At 47.6% G+C, this 18,049-nt stretch overlaps 1 protein-coding gene across 7 annotated transcripts in view; it reads right to left on the bottom strand.

Annotated features, from left to right (window-relative positions):
• Nucleotides 1-18,049, bottom strand: part of CERS2 (ceramide synthase 2) — a 44,445-nt gene that overhangs the window by 4,294 nt on the left and 22,102 nt on the right. For all 7 annotated transcript variants that reach the window (XM_061606141.1, XM_061606143.1, XM_061606142.1 and 4 more), the window contains 8 exons: nt 13,977-14,147; nt 8,256-8,373; nt 4,813-4,931; nt 3,715-3,772; nt 3,542-3,592; nt 1,232-1,324; nt 781-909; nt 31-137 (listed from right to left, as the gene is read on the bottom strand). In XM_061606141.1, the coding sequence (XP_061462125.1) occupies nt 31-137; nt 781-909; nt 1,232-1,324; nt 3,542-3,592; nt 3,715-3,772; nt 4,813-4,931; nt 8,256-8,373; nt 13,977-14,146 (845 nt within the window). In that variant the 5' untranslated portion in view covers nt 14,147. The remainder of the gene's footprint in view (nt 1-30; nt 138-780; nt 910-1,231; nt 1,325-3,541; nt 3,593-3,714; nt 3,773-4,812; nt 4,932-8,255; nt 8,374-13,976; nt 14,148-18,049) is intronic.

Genomic DNA, 18,049 nt, shown 5'->3' with positions numbered 1-18,049 from the left:
TCCGTGAACACAAATACACAAACGTCTCACCAGAATGGAAGGATGATGAGCCGCGTAATGATGAAAACAATCGCAAATACGATGAAGATGTTATTGCATGTGTTTTTCCATCCTGCGTAATTGAACATTTTTGCTGACTGCAGAGAGAGAGAGGAGATCATATTCTGGAGATAGGTCTGGAGGCCAGAGGCTGAAGGTACTGTGGTTTTGGACAAGAAAGGTGGGGAATCTCAGGCTCAGGAGCCACATGCAGCCCTCTGGGTCTTTCTGTCTGGTCCTCGGGGTTCGCCCCAGCCCAAACACCCTCCTTGAGTACTTTAGCTGGGCCACAATGCGTACTTGTACTCCGATGATGCTACTTGCTTACCTGGCTGGAGGATATAGAGAGGATCGTGTGTGGGTGTGTAGAAACTAGCCTCTGGTATGCAGGTACAACTTACATATTTATAAAATCCGAGGCATACGTTCCATCAAGCCCAGCCACGCCCATCCTGACTGGCAGCCATTCTCCAAGGTTTCGAGGAGGGGACGTTGCCAGCCCGAACATGGAGATGTTAAGGACTGAACCCGGGACTGTCTGCATGCAAGCCAGATGCTCTGCCACTGAGCTGTGCGCCCTTCAAAATCATTTCACCCTTTTCATTTCCAAAGCAGCAACCACACACTGCAAGACGGCTGGCGAGAGGTTCCCTGAATCAGATGATTTATACCTCCAGATCTGAGCTCTGGACTGCCCCTCTGGGTTCCCCTGCAAAGGACAGAAGGGCCCCAATCCCTCACCTCCAGGAAAGAGTCCGAGGAGTCGTGCAAGGCCATGATGAGGGTCCCCGCGCGGATGTAATTTGTGAACCAGGAGAAGCTTATCAGGACAATGGTGGTCACATGGTGAATGACTTGCTCCTTGAAGTCCTATCCGGGGGAAAAACAACATGGAAAAAGGACATTTTTTATTTGTCTAGCAACCTCGTATCCAGTGCTGCTTAGGAATTCTGGAAACCACAACAACAAAAAGTGGTGTCCAGTTCTACACAAACACAGATAAAACTTTGCCCCTCGATCTCAAGAACCATCATGCAACATTTGGTTAGCATCTCTGGAGACGCCCAAACTGTGATCTGCGGACCACTCATGGTCCAAGAGCTTCATTCAGGGTCAAAGTAAGCCACTCTCCCGAGAGCTCGTAGGGGCACCCCCACCCTGGATTTGCCCATGAACCAACCCTTCTACTTACCTTGCGCTTCACATCTGAGGCAACGCTGAATAGCAGAGACAAGTAAAAAGAAAGCTCAAACATGTAATACCAGTACTGGGATGGAAGCAGGTCCTAGAGAAGGAAGGAAAAGTCAAATAGATCCAAGTCATTGTGCATTCACACCCAACACTTAAAAAAAAAGAAAAGAAGTAAATACAATAAAACTGACAAATCAAGTGAGAGGAAAGAGAGGAAGGCAACTTTTTGATTAATTTTGTGGAGAAATGGAGGGTGTTAATAATGTATCGGTGCAATAAAAGATGGGAAAACACAAACCTTTATTTTAAAAAATCAAAAAGATCAAATATATTTTATTTATTTAAAATATTTCTATCCTGCCCTTCTACCCTACAACAGGGCACTCAGCGCGGCTACGATAAAAGCACACATATATAATAAAATACACAATAAAAACATAAACATTACAGTAAATGTCATGCTGTAAACCGCTCAGAGAGCTTTGGCTATGGGGCGGTATACAAATGTAACAAATAAACAAATAAATAAATTAAAATGTATAAAATACTATTAAAATACATAAAATGCGTTATGCATGCACATATAAAAGAGTGAGAATAAAAGAACTTAAAAGACAAAAATAAAAGATAAAAAAACTTTGAACAGTGTCAGGCTGACCCCTCAGTCCCAACCAAAGGCTCTCCGGAACAAAATAGCTTTTACAAGTTTCCGGAAGACCATCAGGGAGGGAGCAAAGCGGGCTTCTTGGGCAGGGAATTCCAAAGTCTGGGAGCCACAACTGAAAAGGCCCTCTCCCGCGTGCCTGACAGTCTAACTTCTTTCATTCCAGGCACGCAAGAAGAGACCAGAGGCAGATGATCTTAAATCCAGGGTAGGAACATATGGACGTAAGCGGTCCCTTAAATACACTGGTCCAAGCCCGTTTAGGGCTTTAAAGGTCAAAACCAGCACTTTAAACTGGGCTCTGAAAAAAATATATATATACACACACACTCTCTTAGGGATGCTGTAAATCATTAAAGTAAATATATACACACACACACTGTTTCGATAAAACTAGTTATTATTATTATTATTAGATTTATATCCCACCCTTCCTCCCAGCTATTCTGTTTATTTTGCGTGGGTATTTCATATTTTTCTTGTAGCTATATTTTTGCCTGATTTGCATCTGACTGACAACGACCGTTTAAAAAAACCACAAGTTGGGTTTAAGCATTTTGGTTGTCTTTTGTTTCTGGGTAAGAGCCCAAGGCTGGCGGCTTGATCAGACCAAGGTCTCTCCTGTTCTCCCAGTGGCCAACCAGATGCTCATGGGAAGCCCAGTAGCCAGACCTGGAGACTCCTCCTTCTGCATCCTTCTTTCCTAGGAACATGGAGTCAGACCTGTTGGCCTATCTAGCTCAGTACTGTCAACACTTGACTGGCAGCACCCTAATTGGAGATGCCAGGGGTTATTGAACCTGGGACCTTGTCCATGCAAAACAAATGCTCTAACACTAAACCACAGTCCTTCCCCCCCCCAAAAAAAATCCCTTTCCTGCTGTGGGCAGGAACCATCTTGCTTTACATATTTACTTAAAAGCATTTATACAACCACGTAATATTTCAAAAATATCTCTAAACTGCTGCACACATCCTGCGGCTCAGTTGCAACCACAGAACGTCAGCTGTCCCGGCCTCCCCATTTATAGCTTTCTGAACCTTGTTTCAATGTGCATTGTAGATCTTTCCCTCAGTCCCCTTGGAGATTTTTATTTAAATCGAAGATATATCTAAAGGTGGGACAGAAATATTCTTGCCTAAAAACTTAACTCACCTGAACAGCAACGCTGGAAATTGAGGCACATGATGCAGGCATGCGCAATGATATTTTGGTTTGGGTCTGAAATTGTTTGCGTTAACTTTGTATTGACGAAATCCTGGAATTTTGCAGACATCCATGTACTTTTAAATTCCTGTTACATGGGGATCAACGGCAGGGCAACAAGAACGGATTTTACGTGCCCTAAAGGTCGCTAAGAGACTTATACTTCGAATCTGGAAGGACAATATCCACCAGCTGTTGTGCAATGGTTTGATGACCTAAACACCCTTGCTGCATTTCTAGAAACTCCCACTTGGTCCAGATACATATTTGAACGTTTGGGTGGCATATACTGATCTCTACGTTTAAACCAAAATGGATGTATTCAATGTTCTGTTCAAATGCACTGATGGAGGTTCTGTTGTTGGGTTTTTCTTTTTCTTCTTCATGAAATCGCATTTTTTAAAAAATCAATTTTTTTCCTTAGTTTTTAAAAAACTCACCTGAACAGGGTAGCCGCTCCAAACTTCCCGGAGGTCATAAAACCAAGGTTTCTGCAAGATCGGGGGAGAAAGATAAAAAGACAGGAGCAAGGTTAGGAAAATGCAGCATATACAGGATTTCCAGAGAGGGAAATTAACTGCGGAAGAAGGGGCAGGGGAGCCGTTGTACTTACGTCTGCTATAACAGCCATGCCAGCAATGAAAGCAATAAGGTAAAAGGTGAATCTCCAACTGGAAAAGGAAGCACAAAGTCTGTTTTTTGTCCCCTGAACAGATGAAAAAACACATCAAGCATGTCAAGAGTGCCGCTGGGCCACATGCAGAGTGCCTCTCCTTTGCCACTGGGGCACCTCTCTACTGCCAGTGGCAGGGAGATCGGCAGGAAGTGGAGGCAGAGCCACCCCTTAGACTAGTTGCCCTCCAGTGTGTGTAGAAACTAGCCTACTGGACAGAGAAAGGTTTTGCATTCCTTACTCTGCCCACTTTCACCTCTGGCCTCACCGGATTGGGGAAGGCTGCCATTAGGCTGAGAGGTGGGCCCAGGGTCACCAAGGGAGCTCCGTGGCTGCCTGGGGGATTTGACCCATGGTCTCTGCAGTCGCTGGTTCGACAGCAAGGTCCAATTGCCAAGGACATGGATGGGGAACATCTGTGGCCCTCCAAATGATGTCGGACTCCAGTGCCCATCAGCCAGCATGCTCTATGGTCAGGCATGATGGAATCTAACAACATCTGGAGGGCCACACGCTCCCCATAACCTACTTGACACCTTGAGAAGTACATTTGATCATGGGATCCCTGATTGGCTGGACATGTGTATAGGGCAGAAGTGGGGAACCTGTGGCCTTTCAGATGTTGGTGTCCACCTCCCCAGCCAGCTTGGACAATGGTCAGGGACGATGGGAGTTGGAATCTAACAACATCTGGAAGGCCACAGGCTCCTCATGACTACTTTACACCTCAGTAAGTGCATTTGACGATGGGATCCCTGATTGGCTGGACATGTGTATAGGACAGAAGTGGGGAACCTGTGACCTTCCAGATGTTTCTGGACTCCAACTCCCCAGCCAGCATGGCCAATGGTCAGGGATGATGGAAGTTGGAATCCAACAACATCTGGGGGGCATTGGTTGGAAATATCCAGCTGCCAACCAGTCTCTCATGAAGCTTTTGCAGAAGGAAGAAAAGAGTAAAACAGAAATGCAGAAGATGCATTGGGGTGGGGAGAGTCTGCTATTCATCCACGATGAGCCACACCATTGCAGCCCTACCTGCACTCCCGAAATTTTTTGAGCAAACTGGGTCGATCCTGATTGCGACGCCGCCGGAACCAGCGCTCTACCTGTCGCGGGGTGCAGCCGCTTTTCTTCGAGAGCGCCTCGATGTCGGCCTGTGGGGGCAGAGGAAGAAGGGGAAAAAAACATTCAGAGGGAGAAGGAGCCAGAATCATGGAGACCCTGTTACAAAAAGCCCACAGAGGTAACAAAGCCATGGAATCACATACACAGCAGTGGAGATTGCAAGCCTAAAACACATTTGCTTTGTTTAACCTTTCCCCCACCTTTGACATGCTAGGTTTCTAAATGCAAGGAGCATGCAAGATTATCTTGACCCATTCCAGTCTGGGTTCAGGCCTGGTTATGGGACTGAATCGGCCTTGGTCGCCCTGATGGATGACCTTTATCGGGAGCAGGACAGGTGGAGTGCGACCCTGTTACTCTTACTTGATCTCTCAGCAATGTTTGATACCATTAATCATGGTACCCTTCTGGGCCGACTTGGTGAGATGGGGGCACTGTTTTACAGTGGTTCTGATTCTATCTTCAAAGTCGCATTCAGATAATAGCATTGGGTGACTGTCTTTTGGCCCCCTGGCAATTGTGCTGAGGGGTGCCGCAGGGTTCCATCTTGTCCCCCATGCTGTTTAACATCTATACGAAGCCCTTGGGAGTGGTCATCAGGAGATTTGGGGCGAGGTGTCAGCAGTATGCTGATGTCACTCAGCTCTATTTCTCTGTAACATCTGAATCGGGAGAGGCTGTGCAAGCCCTTGACCACTGCCTGGACTCGGTGGTGGGCTGGATGAGGGCCAATAATCTGAGCCTGAATCCTAGCAAGACGGAGGCCCATGTGTTGGTGGTTCCCAAGTTTGGATAATTCGTCAGTTGCCTGCTTTGGATGGGGTAGTACTCCCTCTGAAAGAGCATGTCCATAGTCTGGGGGTGCTCCTGGATCCATCTTTGTCACTAGAGGCCCAGGTGACCTCTGAGGCTAGGAGTGCCTTTTACCAGCTTCAGGTGGTAAGACAGCGGCAGCCGTTTCTGGACCGGGATAGCCTGTCCACTGTTGTCCATGCACTGGTAACCTCCAGGCTGGATTACTGTCATGCGCTCTATGTGGGGCTGCCCTTGAGGTTGCTCTAGTACCTGCAGCTCGTGCAAAATGCGGCATCGAGACTGCTCACTAGGGCAGGGTATCACCAACATGTCACCTCGCTGCTGAAAGAATTGCACTGGCTGCCCATTTGCTACCGGGCCAAATTCAAGGTTCTAGTCTTGGTGTACAAAGCCCTATACAGGTTGGGACCAGGATACCTGAACGACCGTCTTACCCCAGTCGATCACTGTGCTCTGCAGGTGAGGGCCTCCTGCAGATACCATCTCATCAGGAGGTCCACTCTGCACAACATAGGAAGCGGACCTTCAGTGCTGCGGCACCTGCCCTGTGGAATTCCCTCCACTTAAACACAAGACAGGTGCCATCTCTGTTAGTTTTTCAGTGACTTCTGAAGACCTTCCTCTTTCAACAAGCCTTTAAGTAGAGACCTTATCCCAGTCTGCGCCTGTGTTGGAATTGCTTTTTAATATGTTTTTAAACCTTTTTAAAAAAACAATGTTTTTAACCTTTTTTTTAAGATGTCTTCAAAGCTTTTTAAAAAAAGTTTTTAAAGATTTTTGTTTTAATGTATTTTAAAGTCTGTTCTTATGATGTCTTGAAGTGTTTTTAGTGCTTTTGTTTGCCGCCCTGGGCTCCTGCTGGGAGGAAGGGTGGGATATAAATCAAATAAATAAATAATGCGCTCACCCCAGAAAAGCCTTTGGTTTTATGAAGAATTTGAGCACAGGCTTTAGGAAATGACATTTCCAGCTGTAACACCAGCCTGGAGCGAGGGGAAGGCTTGTTGATTTGAAGCCCTGTTAACTGACCCCAGAGTTTTTAAACACTGAGCATTCAATTGACTGAATTATGTTTTCAATCTGCAACTACTACACGAAAGCAGATTGAAAACATAATTCAGTCAATTGAATGCTCAGTGTTTAAAAACTCTGATTTAGTTTCATGCCGATGCAATTTTGCATGTCCTATTGCTGGTTTCTGGTCATTTTGTACTGTTTCAACACCTTCACCAAAGGGTAGCCTCTCTGGGGTTCTGAGGTGGGAGACATTCCTAGCCTGACCTGAAGATGCCGGGGATTGAACCAAGGGCCTTTTTGCCACTGAGTGACGGCCCTTCCCCTAAAAAAATAAAATTAATAATCAAGGTTCCAGTCCTCATGGTTCTGAAGAAAGAGCCATAGGACTACCACTGAGCTAAAACGCTTCCACAGTTTGCTTCCCTTTTAAAAATGCTTCAAGAGTACAGTCCACATGTTTGAAACTCCAGGGAGGACTGTACCTCACGCTATTCCTGCATGCTGGCATCGGCCCTCAGTTTAAGGAGCAAAGAAAATGGAACATGGGCTGCTGCCTTATAAAAAGTCAAATCACTGCTCCGTCTGTCGTTCAAGATTGTCGACGCCAGTGGCATGGCCCTCCAGATATTGCTGGAGTCCGCTTCCCATCAGTCCCAGCCAGCAGGGCCAATGGTCAGAGACAAGGGAAGGTGTAGTCCAGTAACATTCGACGGGCCTACTCTGCCAGCCAGTGGCTCTCTGGGGTTTTAGACAGGGGTTTTCCTGGAGGTGAAAGGCCACAGCTCAGTGGCAGAGCATCTGCCTTGCATGCAGAAGGTCTCAAGTTCAATCCCCAGACAGAGCTGGGAGAGACCCTGGCCTAAGATCCCGGACAGCTGCTGCCAGTCAGTGCAAAGAAGACTGAGCTAGATGGACCAGTGATCCGACTCAGTCTTTCTATGTTGCTATAAAATGCCGTGGGTTTTGCCTGGGACCTTCCACAGGCAAAGCCTTTGGTAAAGTCCTTCCCCTTAATCAAGATCCCAGTCCTCATTGTTCTGAAGAAAGGGCCGATTTAAACAGAAGCATAGGACACTGCCCTAAACAGGGTCAGCCCATTGGTCCATCTAACTCAGCAGTGTATATACTAACTGGCAGGCAACGCAAGGGCTAAGGTCCTTCCACTAAATGCGAAATAAGGTTCCAGTCCTCTTGGTTCTGAACAGTAAACCAGGAAGCGGCCTTATATGGAGCGTCGCTATTGCCCCATGCTTTGTTCTCAAAGGATGTTTAGAGTTAATTACCTGCACACAACAGTAAGAGCCCCAGCGAATTTCTGCAAGGCAGACTTGCATGTGCCGCTCGGTGCCAACGAAAAGGCAGTTCGTTTTTCAAGAGGCGCCTTTTACGTCGCCGGGCAGAAGTCACGGCCACCGGCCTCAGTAGTCCGCTCTGAACACCTCCTCTCGCTTATTGGGGGGGGGGAGAATTCATCCTCGTTCCCATTTCTCCCATGCATTCTACTCCATTAGCCAAGTTACCTGTTTGGGGCTTTTACAGGATGCGATGTAAAATTTCTCTAGCACGGGATTCGGAGTCGCTTTTAACCGGACTTTCTCCTTGATATTCAGAAGACCAGCTAGTGGAATTGCCACGTACCTGGGGGGGGGGGGGCAAAATGGGGGGAAGCAACAAAACGGGAAATCAGAGAGAGAGAAAGAGGGAGACCGGTCAGAATCCTGGAACCTCCAGTTCTACAGCAATTGCCAGGCACTTAAATTCTGTAGACTTTTGCAACAAACCAAAACTTGTGAGCTAAACCTGGCACAGGGCTGGAAAACTGAGATCAGCTGAGTGTCTTTGAAGGTGCACAGCAGCGACGGGGAATCTGAGGGCTGCATTCCCTACTGGGCAATCTTCCGGGAGCCAGTGGCGGGGAGGGCCAGAGGTAAAAATGGGTGGAGCAAGGAATTTATTTAGCTTTTTACATATCCTATCCGACCCTTTCTCCCAAAGGAGCCCAGGGCAGCGTTTTATCTCTGCACAGTAGTCTAGCTCTTGCACATGCTCACGCACACTCCTTTCTAATCCTCCATGCAGGCATGATCAGACTTCAAGGACAACATCCCAGCCAGGCAAACACACTCAAAGAGTGAAGCGGGGCCAGTGAGGGCATGTGGGAGAGCCCCAAGGGCTACGTAGAGAGGCATTTGGCCCCTGCGCCTGAAGTTCCACTCCCCTGCTCTAACCACTACACCCTACCGCTGTAGGCATTCTGTATGAAAGAGGAGCTGGATTCCAGGACCCTGAACTTTTTTGGACTTTGTAATCGTAAAGACTAGAAGCCCCATCCCAAATAAGAGAAGTGGAGAGGCTCAGGACGCTAGCCACTACACCACACTGCCTCCCACGCCTCAGCCAGCAGTTTTAAACCTCATGGCGTTGCCTAACCTCGAAACAGCTACCGTTTCATCTCTAGGCTGCAGGGTGGTGGTGGTGGTGGGGTTTGCAGGGGGCTCATTGCAATCTTTCCAAAATTAATCTTTGCTATTTTAATTTAAAAAAATGTTAACAGAAGCCATAAAGAGGATGAAATAAATCAGAAGACTTCAGAAATAAACTCAGTACAGAACTTCTGATTCAGTATTTCTAACCCTACTTAAACAACAACCTACCTGTTCTGGAAAACTGCAGAAGGGTTTTACTCCCCACCCCCACCGAGGGAGCAATTCCCCAAATTTGAAAAAAGTGGGGGAAATGATCCCCTCCAAATAAAATAACCCCTTTTTCCTCTCTGGACTTTTGTACCTCGAGGGTCACATCCACACTATACATTTCAAGCAGTATCATAACACTTGAAATAGCCACGGCTTCCCCCAAAGAATCCCGGGAACTGTAGTTTGGTTCAGGGTGCTGAGAGTTGAGGGAGGCCTCTTCACAGAGCGACAACTCCCAGAGTGCCCTGGGAAGAACCAGCGATGGTTAAACCACTCTGGGAATTGTCACTCTGCGGGGGGGAGGAGGGGGTCCCCTAACAACTCTCTGCACCCTGAACAAACGACAGTTCCCAGGATTCTTTGGCGGGGAATCCACAGCTGTATCACAGCGCTGAAAATGTACAGTGTGGATGTGACCCCAGCTGTCATCCTGAGCCTTGTCCGGGGATCAAATTTGTGCCGCTTTTGGAGCGCCTGTCCACCTAAGTGGTGCCCAAGGGGCCAACCTTGCAAGGCTCCAGTGATGCACGGCAAGCAAGTATGCCATCTCAATATTCTCTCCTCTCCCCCGCGCCTCTCCTACTGCTCTCAGCTCAACTGGCCAACCGCAACAAAGCTCAGATTGTCCCTCCATGGAGAGAAAGGACTGGCAGGGAAAAGAGAATTATCCACCACAATAAATAATCGCTCTTTAATTCTTCAGCCTTGCCGTCCCAGGCTCATCTGTAGACCCTGCTGACATCATCGGGATTGCCGCCTCTCCCCCCCCACGCCCTGACACAGGGGGACACAATGCCACAATTATGCCAACGTGCTGCAGTTGGGCCTCTCTCAATGCCAGTCCTGCTACCCACTCCTCTTCCTCCCCCCCGATCGTTTTCTTAGCGATGGATCCGAGCAAAACTTCTCGCCTTCACCCTTAAACTCTTGAGGAATTTGCGGCACCCCACACACGGCAGGCTCAGCTCACTGCCAAAAATGTACATGTGTGGCTTCTTGTCGTGGTATTTCTCTGGGGGCGGGGGGGAACGACGACTGAGGAGATGTGGGCACGATCAGGGTTGGTAAAATTATGGCGGGGCAGAGCGGGGAAGGACAGGGAAAGTTTCCTCCCTCTCTCTTTTAACACCAGAAACTGATCTATGTATTTATTTATTACATTTCTATACCGCCCCATAGCCGAAGCTCTCTGGGCGGTTTACAACAATTAAAAACATTAAAAACAAGTATACACATTTTAAAACAGACAAAAACAATTTAAAAACACAATTTAAAAATATTTAAATAAATTTAAAAACAATTTTAAAAAAAACCCTAAAACTAATGCTAAGAAACACATGCTAAGAAACTAATGGGGGTTATCCAATGAATCTGGGGAGATTCAGGACAGAGAAACGGCAGGACTTCTTCACGCAGTTGACCTCTGGAACTCACTGCCCCAGGAGGCAGCAAGGGCCACCCTCTTGGACAGCTTCCAAAGAGGACGAGCCAAATTCGTGGAGAAGGCTATCAATGGCGACTAGCCCCGTTGGCTATGTGCTGCGTCCACGGTTGGAGGCAGGATGACTCTGAAGGCCAGGCACTGGGGATCCCAAGTAGGGAGAGTGCTGTGACACCCCAGCCGTGCTTGCTGGTTTTTTATCCAGGCATCTGGTTGGACGCTGTGAGAACCGCGCATTTGGGCCTTTGGTCCAACCCAGGAGGGCTCTTGATTACATTCTGGTGGCAAGATCAATAGCTATAGCTATTTTATACCATCTGTATCATTGAAAATTCTGCACCATATACCCAATCGTCACATTGGTTGCCAGTGGGTTAGGCATGGGGTTCCTTCACCAAGGCAAAACTCGCCTTAACCAAACCAGTCCTTCCTGGTTTCCTCCTCCTCAGGGCTTTGTCAAAGGGCCACTTCCTTTGGCAGCGGCCCTTCAGCAGGCATCCTGAGAAGTCACCAGCAGCTGCAGCACTGGGGGACTGGAGAAGACCTGCCCTGGGAGCAAGTACTTGAGCATCTGGGTACTTGCTTGCTGAAAGAATTGCACTGGCTGCACATTAGCTACCGGGCGAAGTTCAAGGTTATTTTGGGAAGTGCTTCACAACGCCTTTTCAAGTTTCATTGCTTCAGACCTCTTATTGATACGCTTCGCTTTTCTACTAACATTGCAAATGGCTAGCTGTTTGCAAAATATTTCGGGGTACTCTGGACTACCTCGCCTCTCTGGCCTTGAGATTCTCCCCAGGCCACGCCTTTCACTGCCCCCACTTTGTATCCTCTTTCACTGCCTCGGGTTGGTTGGGTTGGGTTCTTTTTTTACCTGGGTTGAATGTGTTCGAGCTCCTGACATTTGACTATGGAAATCTAGTGTCAAATATTTGCATGTGAAAATTCAGATCTCCTTGTGGGTGGGTGGGTGTGCGCATGCACATATAAACTCCACTAGGGGGACCCACTTTTTCCCCTCTGAGTCACCTGCAGGAGAGACCATTGCTCAGTGGGTGGAGCACCTGTTTTGTACACAGACGGTCCCAGATTCAATCCCTGGCATCTCCTGTTTAAAAAATCAAGCAGCAGCTGATATAAAGATCTCTTTCTCCCTCTCCTCTTTCTCTCCTTGAGGCTCTTCAGAGTTGCTGCCAAATGAGTAGAAAACCGGTAGTCAGTGTGACTGTTACTGTTGGACTCCAACTTCCATCATCACCATCCCTGACCATTGGTCATGCTGTCTGCTGGTGCTATTGAGAGTTGGAGTCCAACAGTATCTGGAGGGCCACGGTTCCCCATCCCTGACCTGGACACACATCCCAACCAGCCAGGAATCCTATATCAAATGTACTTTTGTTGTTATGTGCCTTCAAGTCGATTACAACTTATGCCAATCATATAAATCAGCGACCTCCAATAGCATCTGTCATGAACTACCCTGTTCAGCTTGTAAGTTCAGGTCTGTGGCTTCCATTATGGAATCAATCCATCTCTTGTTTGGCTTTCCTCTTTTTCTACTCCCTTTCGTTTTTCCCAGCATGATTGTCTTTTCTAGTGAATCATGTGTTCTCATTATGTGTCCAAAGTGTGATAACCTCAGTTTCATCATTTTAGTTTCTAGTGATAGTTCTGGTTTAATTTGTTCTAACACCCAATTATTTGTCTTTTTCGAGGTCCATGGTATGCACAAAGGTCTCCTCCAACACCACATTTCAAATGAGTTGTTTTTTCTCTTATCTGCTTTTTTCACTGTCCAATTTTCACATCCATACATACAGATCGGGAATACCATGGTCTGAATGATCCTGACTTTAGTGTTCAGTGATATAACTTTGCATTTGAGGACCTTTTCTAATTCTCTCATAGCTGCCCTCCCCAGTCCTAGCCTTCTTCTGATTTCTTGACTATTGTCTCCATTTTGGTTAATGACTGCGCCAAGGTACTGATAATCCTTGACAAGTTCAATGTCCTCGTTGTCAGTGTTAAAGTTACATAAATCTTCTGTTGTCATTACTTTAGTCTTCTTGATGTTCAGCTGTAGTCCTGCTTTTGTGCTTTCCTCTTTAACTTTCATCAGCATTCATTTCAAATCATTACTGGTTTCTGCTAGTAGTATGGTATTGTCTGCGTATCTTAAATTATTGATATTTCTCCCTCCAATATCCACACTTCCTTCATCTTGGTCCAATCCCACTTTCCGTATGATATGTTCTGTGTATAGATTAAACAAATAGGGTGATAAAATACACCCGTCTCAAACCCTTTCCGATGGGGAACCAGTCGGTTTCTCCATATTCTGTCCTTACAGTAGCCTCTTGTCCAGAGTATAGGTTGCGCATCAGGACAATCAAATGCTGTGGCACCTCCATTTCTTTTAAAGCATTCCATAGTTTTTCATGATCTACACATTCAAAGGCTTTGCTATAATCAATAAAGCACAGGGCGATTTTCTTCTGAAATTCCTTGGTCCGCTCCATTATCCAAGGTATGTTTGCAATATGATCTCTGGTGCCTCTTCCCTTTCTAAATCCAGCTTGGACATCTGGCATTTCTCGCAAATGCACTTACAGAGCTATAAAGCAGGGATGGGGAGCCTGTGGCCCTCCAAATGTTATTGGACTCTAATTCCCATCATCAGCCCGGACCACTGACCGTGCTGGCTGCTAGGACTGTTGGGTTCCCCATCCCTGTCTTAGACACACATCCCAACCAGTCAGGGATCCTATATCAAATGCACTTGCAGAGGTATAAAGCAGGGATGGGGAGCCCGCCACTCTCCAGATATTATTGGACTCAAACTCTCCTGGGCCCCAGCAGCCAGCATGTCCAATGGTAAGGGATGGTGATGATGGGAGTTGGGAGTCCAACAACACCAGGACGGCATCCCGTTGGCAATCTCTGGAGTGAATAATGGTGGGCTCAGTGCCATCGTGGGTGCCTTTGGGGGGAAGGGAGGGATCTTTATTTAATTATAGCGGTAATAATGATGGACCTTCCTGCGTCCTCCTGTTTTTGGTGACAGGGATCGCCCTCCTACCCTCCCCGCAACCGACGACACTCACATTTCAAAGAAGTGTCTGACAACGAGGAAGATGAAAGCTAAAGGGATGGTGATGTACAAGTCCGCGGGCTGAGGCGAGACCCGCCCATTGCTGTTGACGTCGGCCCAGGTGAGGTTGGACGGCAACCACAGCCGGTCCCACCAGAAGTAATTGTATAACGTCTGGAACATCCTGCAAGAATAAATGAGAAACAGAGGTTGAGGGGGGTGGGGAACGGTTTTTGACGGGGGATGCCATGAACAGAAGACCAGGCGACCCTTTTTCCTTCTCTACAGACCCTGTTTAGAGCGAGGTGTGCAGCAGATAGCGGGAGCGGAGAACCTTTTTTGCAACCCAAGGGACACATTCCCTTGCAGGAAACCTTTTGGATGCCAAGAGTGGGCGGGCCCAGGGGCAAGAGTGGGCAGAGCAATCGATGCAGCTCTGACCTTTGGACCAGCCACACAAAATCACACACCCACACCCCTCCCTCCAGGCAAGCAAGGGGCATTATCACAGGTGAAGGACACCCTCTTTGCCAGGCAAAAGCACTCGAGGAGGGCACACGGTTGACACGGGCTGGATAGAGACACCTCAAGGGCCGCATTTGGCCCCCAGGCCTGAGATTCCCCCTCCCCCCATTGTAAAGCTGTACCTTACATCAGGTGTGGGGAACCTTGGGCCCAGGAGCTGAACGTGGACCTCCAGACCTGTCTATCTGGCCCTCGGGACTCTCTCCAGCACACAGCCCCCACTGACCATGTTCTGTGACTCTTTGAGCACTTTGGATTGGCTGGAATGTGTCCTGGATGTATGTGGGGGGGAGGGATGCACAAGGGCCATAGCTCAGTGGTTAGAGCATCTGCCTTGCATGCAGAAGGTCCCAGGTTCAATCCCCAGTTGCATCTCCAAGTAGGGCTAGGAGAGGCTCCTGCCTGAAAGAGACGAGGTGCAGGGCAGCTTCCTGGGTCCTATGTTGCTGTGTTCCTAGAAGCCTCTGACTTTTCCCAGGCTGGCACATAGCCTGCTCTATGAAGTTAAGAGTTGCATCTGGCCCCACCCACCGCTGACATGTCACCCCCCCAAAAAAAATGTTGCCCACAAGGAATGTGGTGCTTGGGCCGGACTAGGTTCAATGGCCCAAATATGCCCCCAAATTCTGTGTGCCGTCTGAATCTCCCACACCAGGAATAACCAGAGTGCCTCTAAGCATAGGCAGAAAGCCACCTGTTTCAGAGAAGCAAGCCCTCAATCCCATGCATTTTGGGGACTGACGTGAAGAAGCTTTAAAAACCCTGCAGAGGATGCCACCATCACCAAGCCAAGCCCACTTTTTAAAATAGAATGCCTGCAAGAAAAGAGGTGACATGCGAGCCAGCCTCTCCTTTTGATTTTCCTCAGCCAATCTCCTCGAAAACACTCCAGGTAGCACATAAAAGGTTCATTGTGAGACCCAGCCCTGCCAAGGCGTAAATCAATCGCCTTTTACAACGCAAGACAGCATCAAAAGAAAAGAACCTGGGCCCAGAGTTAACAGATCGCGACGGAAAGAAAAGAACTCTTTCCATCATCTCCCAGGCAGATCAATGCCGCTGTCAGACCAGACAGGATCGGTCCAGACCAGGCCAAGCAGAATTTTATCCTCTTTGGCCAGTCAACAAAACCTGGGCATTCCCCTCCCCGGCCTCATAAAGCCACACAGAAGCTCCCACGCCTTTGCCATGGGTTTGCGGGCACAAGGTGCTACACGGATACAGATCAAGTTGTTATTTGTGCTTATAGCCAGCTGGTGTCAGCGCAGGTTCCAAAACGTGTAGACCATAGTTAAAAAAAGTAGAATTATTATCATAAAAGAAAAGAAAAAAGCCACAGAAAGAACCAGCATCAGAATCTCAAAAACTGCAGCCGTGTGCAGCAGGGAAGGCACCCGCTTAGCCACAGGTCTGGGTAAAGATGTGCCAATCGCTGAGATGCAGCTCGGAGGGGAGGTCGCTCCACAAACCTGGGATCCACAGCCCCACTAGCGATTTGTTAGTGGGATTTGCTGGCATTATCCATTTTCAACTGTTCCTCTTTCCCCAGGGAAATTCAACGGCCTCTGGGTGCCTACTCCGAGGGAAGCTCGTAGGATGGCAACAAGGGAGAGGGCCTTCTCAGTGGTGGCCCCCCAAATTATGGAATGATCTCACTGACAAGGTACGCCTGGCGCCAAAGCTGTTATCTTTTCAGCACCAGGTCAAGACTTTCCTCTTCTCCCAGGCATTTTAGCATGTGTTTTTAAATTGTTTTTTTAAAATGTGTTTTTAAATTTGTATATTTGTTTTTAATTGTTGTAAACTGCCCAGAGAGCTTCGGCTATGGGGCAGTATACAAATGTAATAAATAAACGGCCAAGACTGTGGGCACCTTCCTACCTTCACTCTAGCTTACATCCACACAGATTAAAAAAAAAAAGTACACATATGCATACCAACAGTGCAACGGTACATACATTCCGGACAGAAAGTCCATCACGCAGCGGCAGAGCAGCTGCTTTGGATGCAAAGAGGTCCACGGTTCAATCCGCAACCGCATCTCCGGGACAAAGGCCCTGCCTGACATCCTGGAGAGCTGCTGCCAGTCAGTGTAGGCAGTGCTAAGCTAGATGGACCCAAGGGTCTGACCCAGGATAGACAGCTTCCTAGGTTTTTGCTTTCAGGGCAGTGTTGGCGGGTGCCCACTGGGACTGAGTAGGCAGAGCTAGAGAGCCAATGACACGCAGAGCCAAGCAGGGCCGGATTTAAACTTGTTGTGGCCCCAAGCTATAACACGAGTGAGGCCTTTCCCTCTTCAGCTAATAATAAATGCAAAATTCGGGTGGTACAATTAAAAGGCATTTGACAGTCGTGATACAGGTACTAAAAATGCAAGTTATACGTGTGCACATTATTGAGCAGTTTGTCAAACACATTACACAATTAAAAAATATGATATAAGGTTATGATATATAAATTAGATGTAAATCACAATAAGTAATTATTTGCACATTTTCTTTGTTTTTTGTATGATGTTTATGGTTTCCGGTGGCAACGTTGTAAACGTTTTCCCCTCTAACTTTCCTTTCTTCCTTTCTAATGTGAGGCCCTAAGCTGTAGCTTGTTTAGCTTGTACGTAAATCTGGCCCTGGAGCTGAGTGATTCTAGGTCTGCTCCCATCGTCATTCCTGTTGAGTTCTACAAGAGGCTACTCCCTGGACTGGTTGCAATTAAGAAGGCCGGAAGGGGGTGGTGGGGGACTGAGGTTGGTGGGGCACTGTCCCGTCGCCCTAAAGGACTAGCTTCCACTAGAATTAGCATGAAATACATCATTGCGAAGTCTGGAGAACAAGAGAGAGAAAGTCTGGGGAAGGGAGCAAGGAAAATGACTGCAAACAAGAGTTTGCCATAAGCCCAGGCCTCGGAGATTTGCCTTCCACAAGTCAGGGCAAGAGGATTCATGGTGATGCCGAACTGGAGAAGGTTGTGCACTGACTCAACCTGGATGTGGTCCCAATAGCCACCCACGCTCGCTACTGACAGCTGGCTGCCTGCCTGCCAACCCGCAGGGATGCACATTCTGGATAGAGCTTAGAACAGGGCTCGGAGTTCCCCATGCTGAGAATAAGCCAGGTGAGTTTTCTCTTTGGGAGTGGGGGGGGGGAAATTAAGGGTAGGTTTCTAGTTCTCATGAGACCCCACTGGGAGAAAAAAGGTGTGCATGAGCAGGGAGGGTTTTCCAAGTTGGCACCCTCACTCACGGCAAGCAAAATGATGTCAGTGACAAACTTAATAGGCACACTTTCTGAGATTTGACAATGCAGAATTTATTTACTACTACCAGGGCTGCAGCATTTAATCAGAGAGATTAAACAATCGTACCAACTTTTAACATCTTCAGAACTTGCCAGAAACTTGCGAAGAAAATGGTAGGAGGCATTTTTCACAGACTACAATAACCCTCACACACACACACACACATTCATGAGGACTAGAAACCTAAAAGGACTAGAACGACCATGCAGACTAGAAACTTGTCATACAAGGTACAAGCCTGCTAGTAAATCACAATAATCATAA

This window comes from Rhineura floridana, chromosome 22, assembly GCF_030035675.1.
Source record: "Rhineura floridana isolate rRhiFlo1 chromosome 22, rRhiFlo1.hap2, whole genome shotgun sequence".
Lineage (NCBI taxonomy): Eukaryota > Metazoa > Chordata > Lepidosauria > Squamata > Rhineuridae > Rhineura > Rhineura floridana.
The sequence above is the reverse complement of the archived record's forward strand: the minus strand, read 5'-3'. Positions and strand labels throughout refer to the sequence as shown.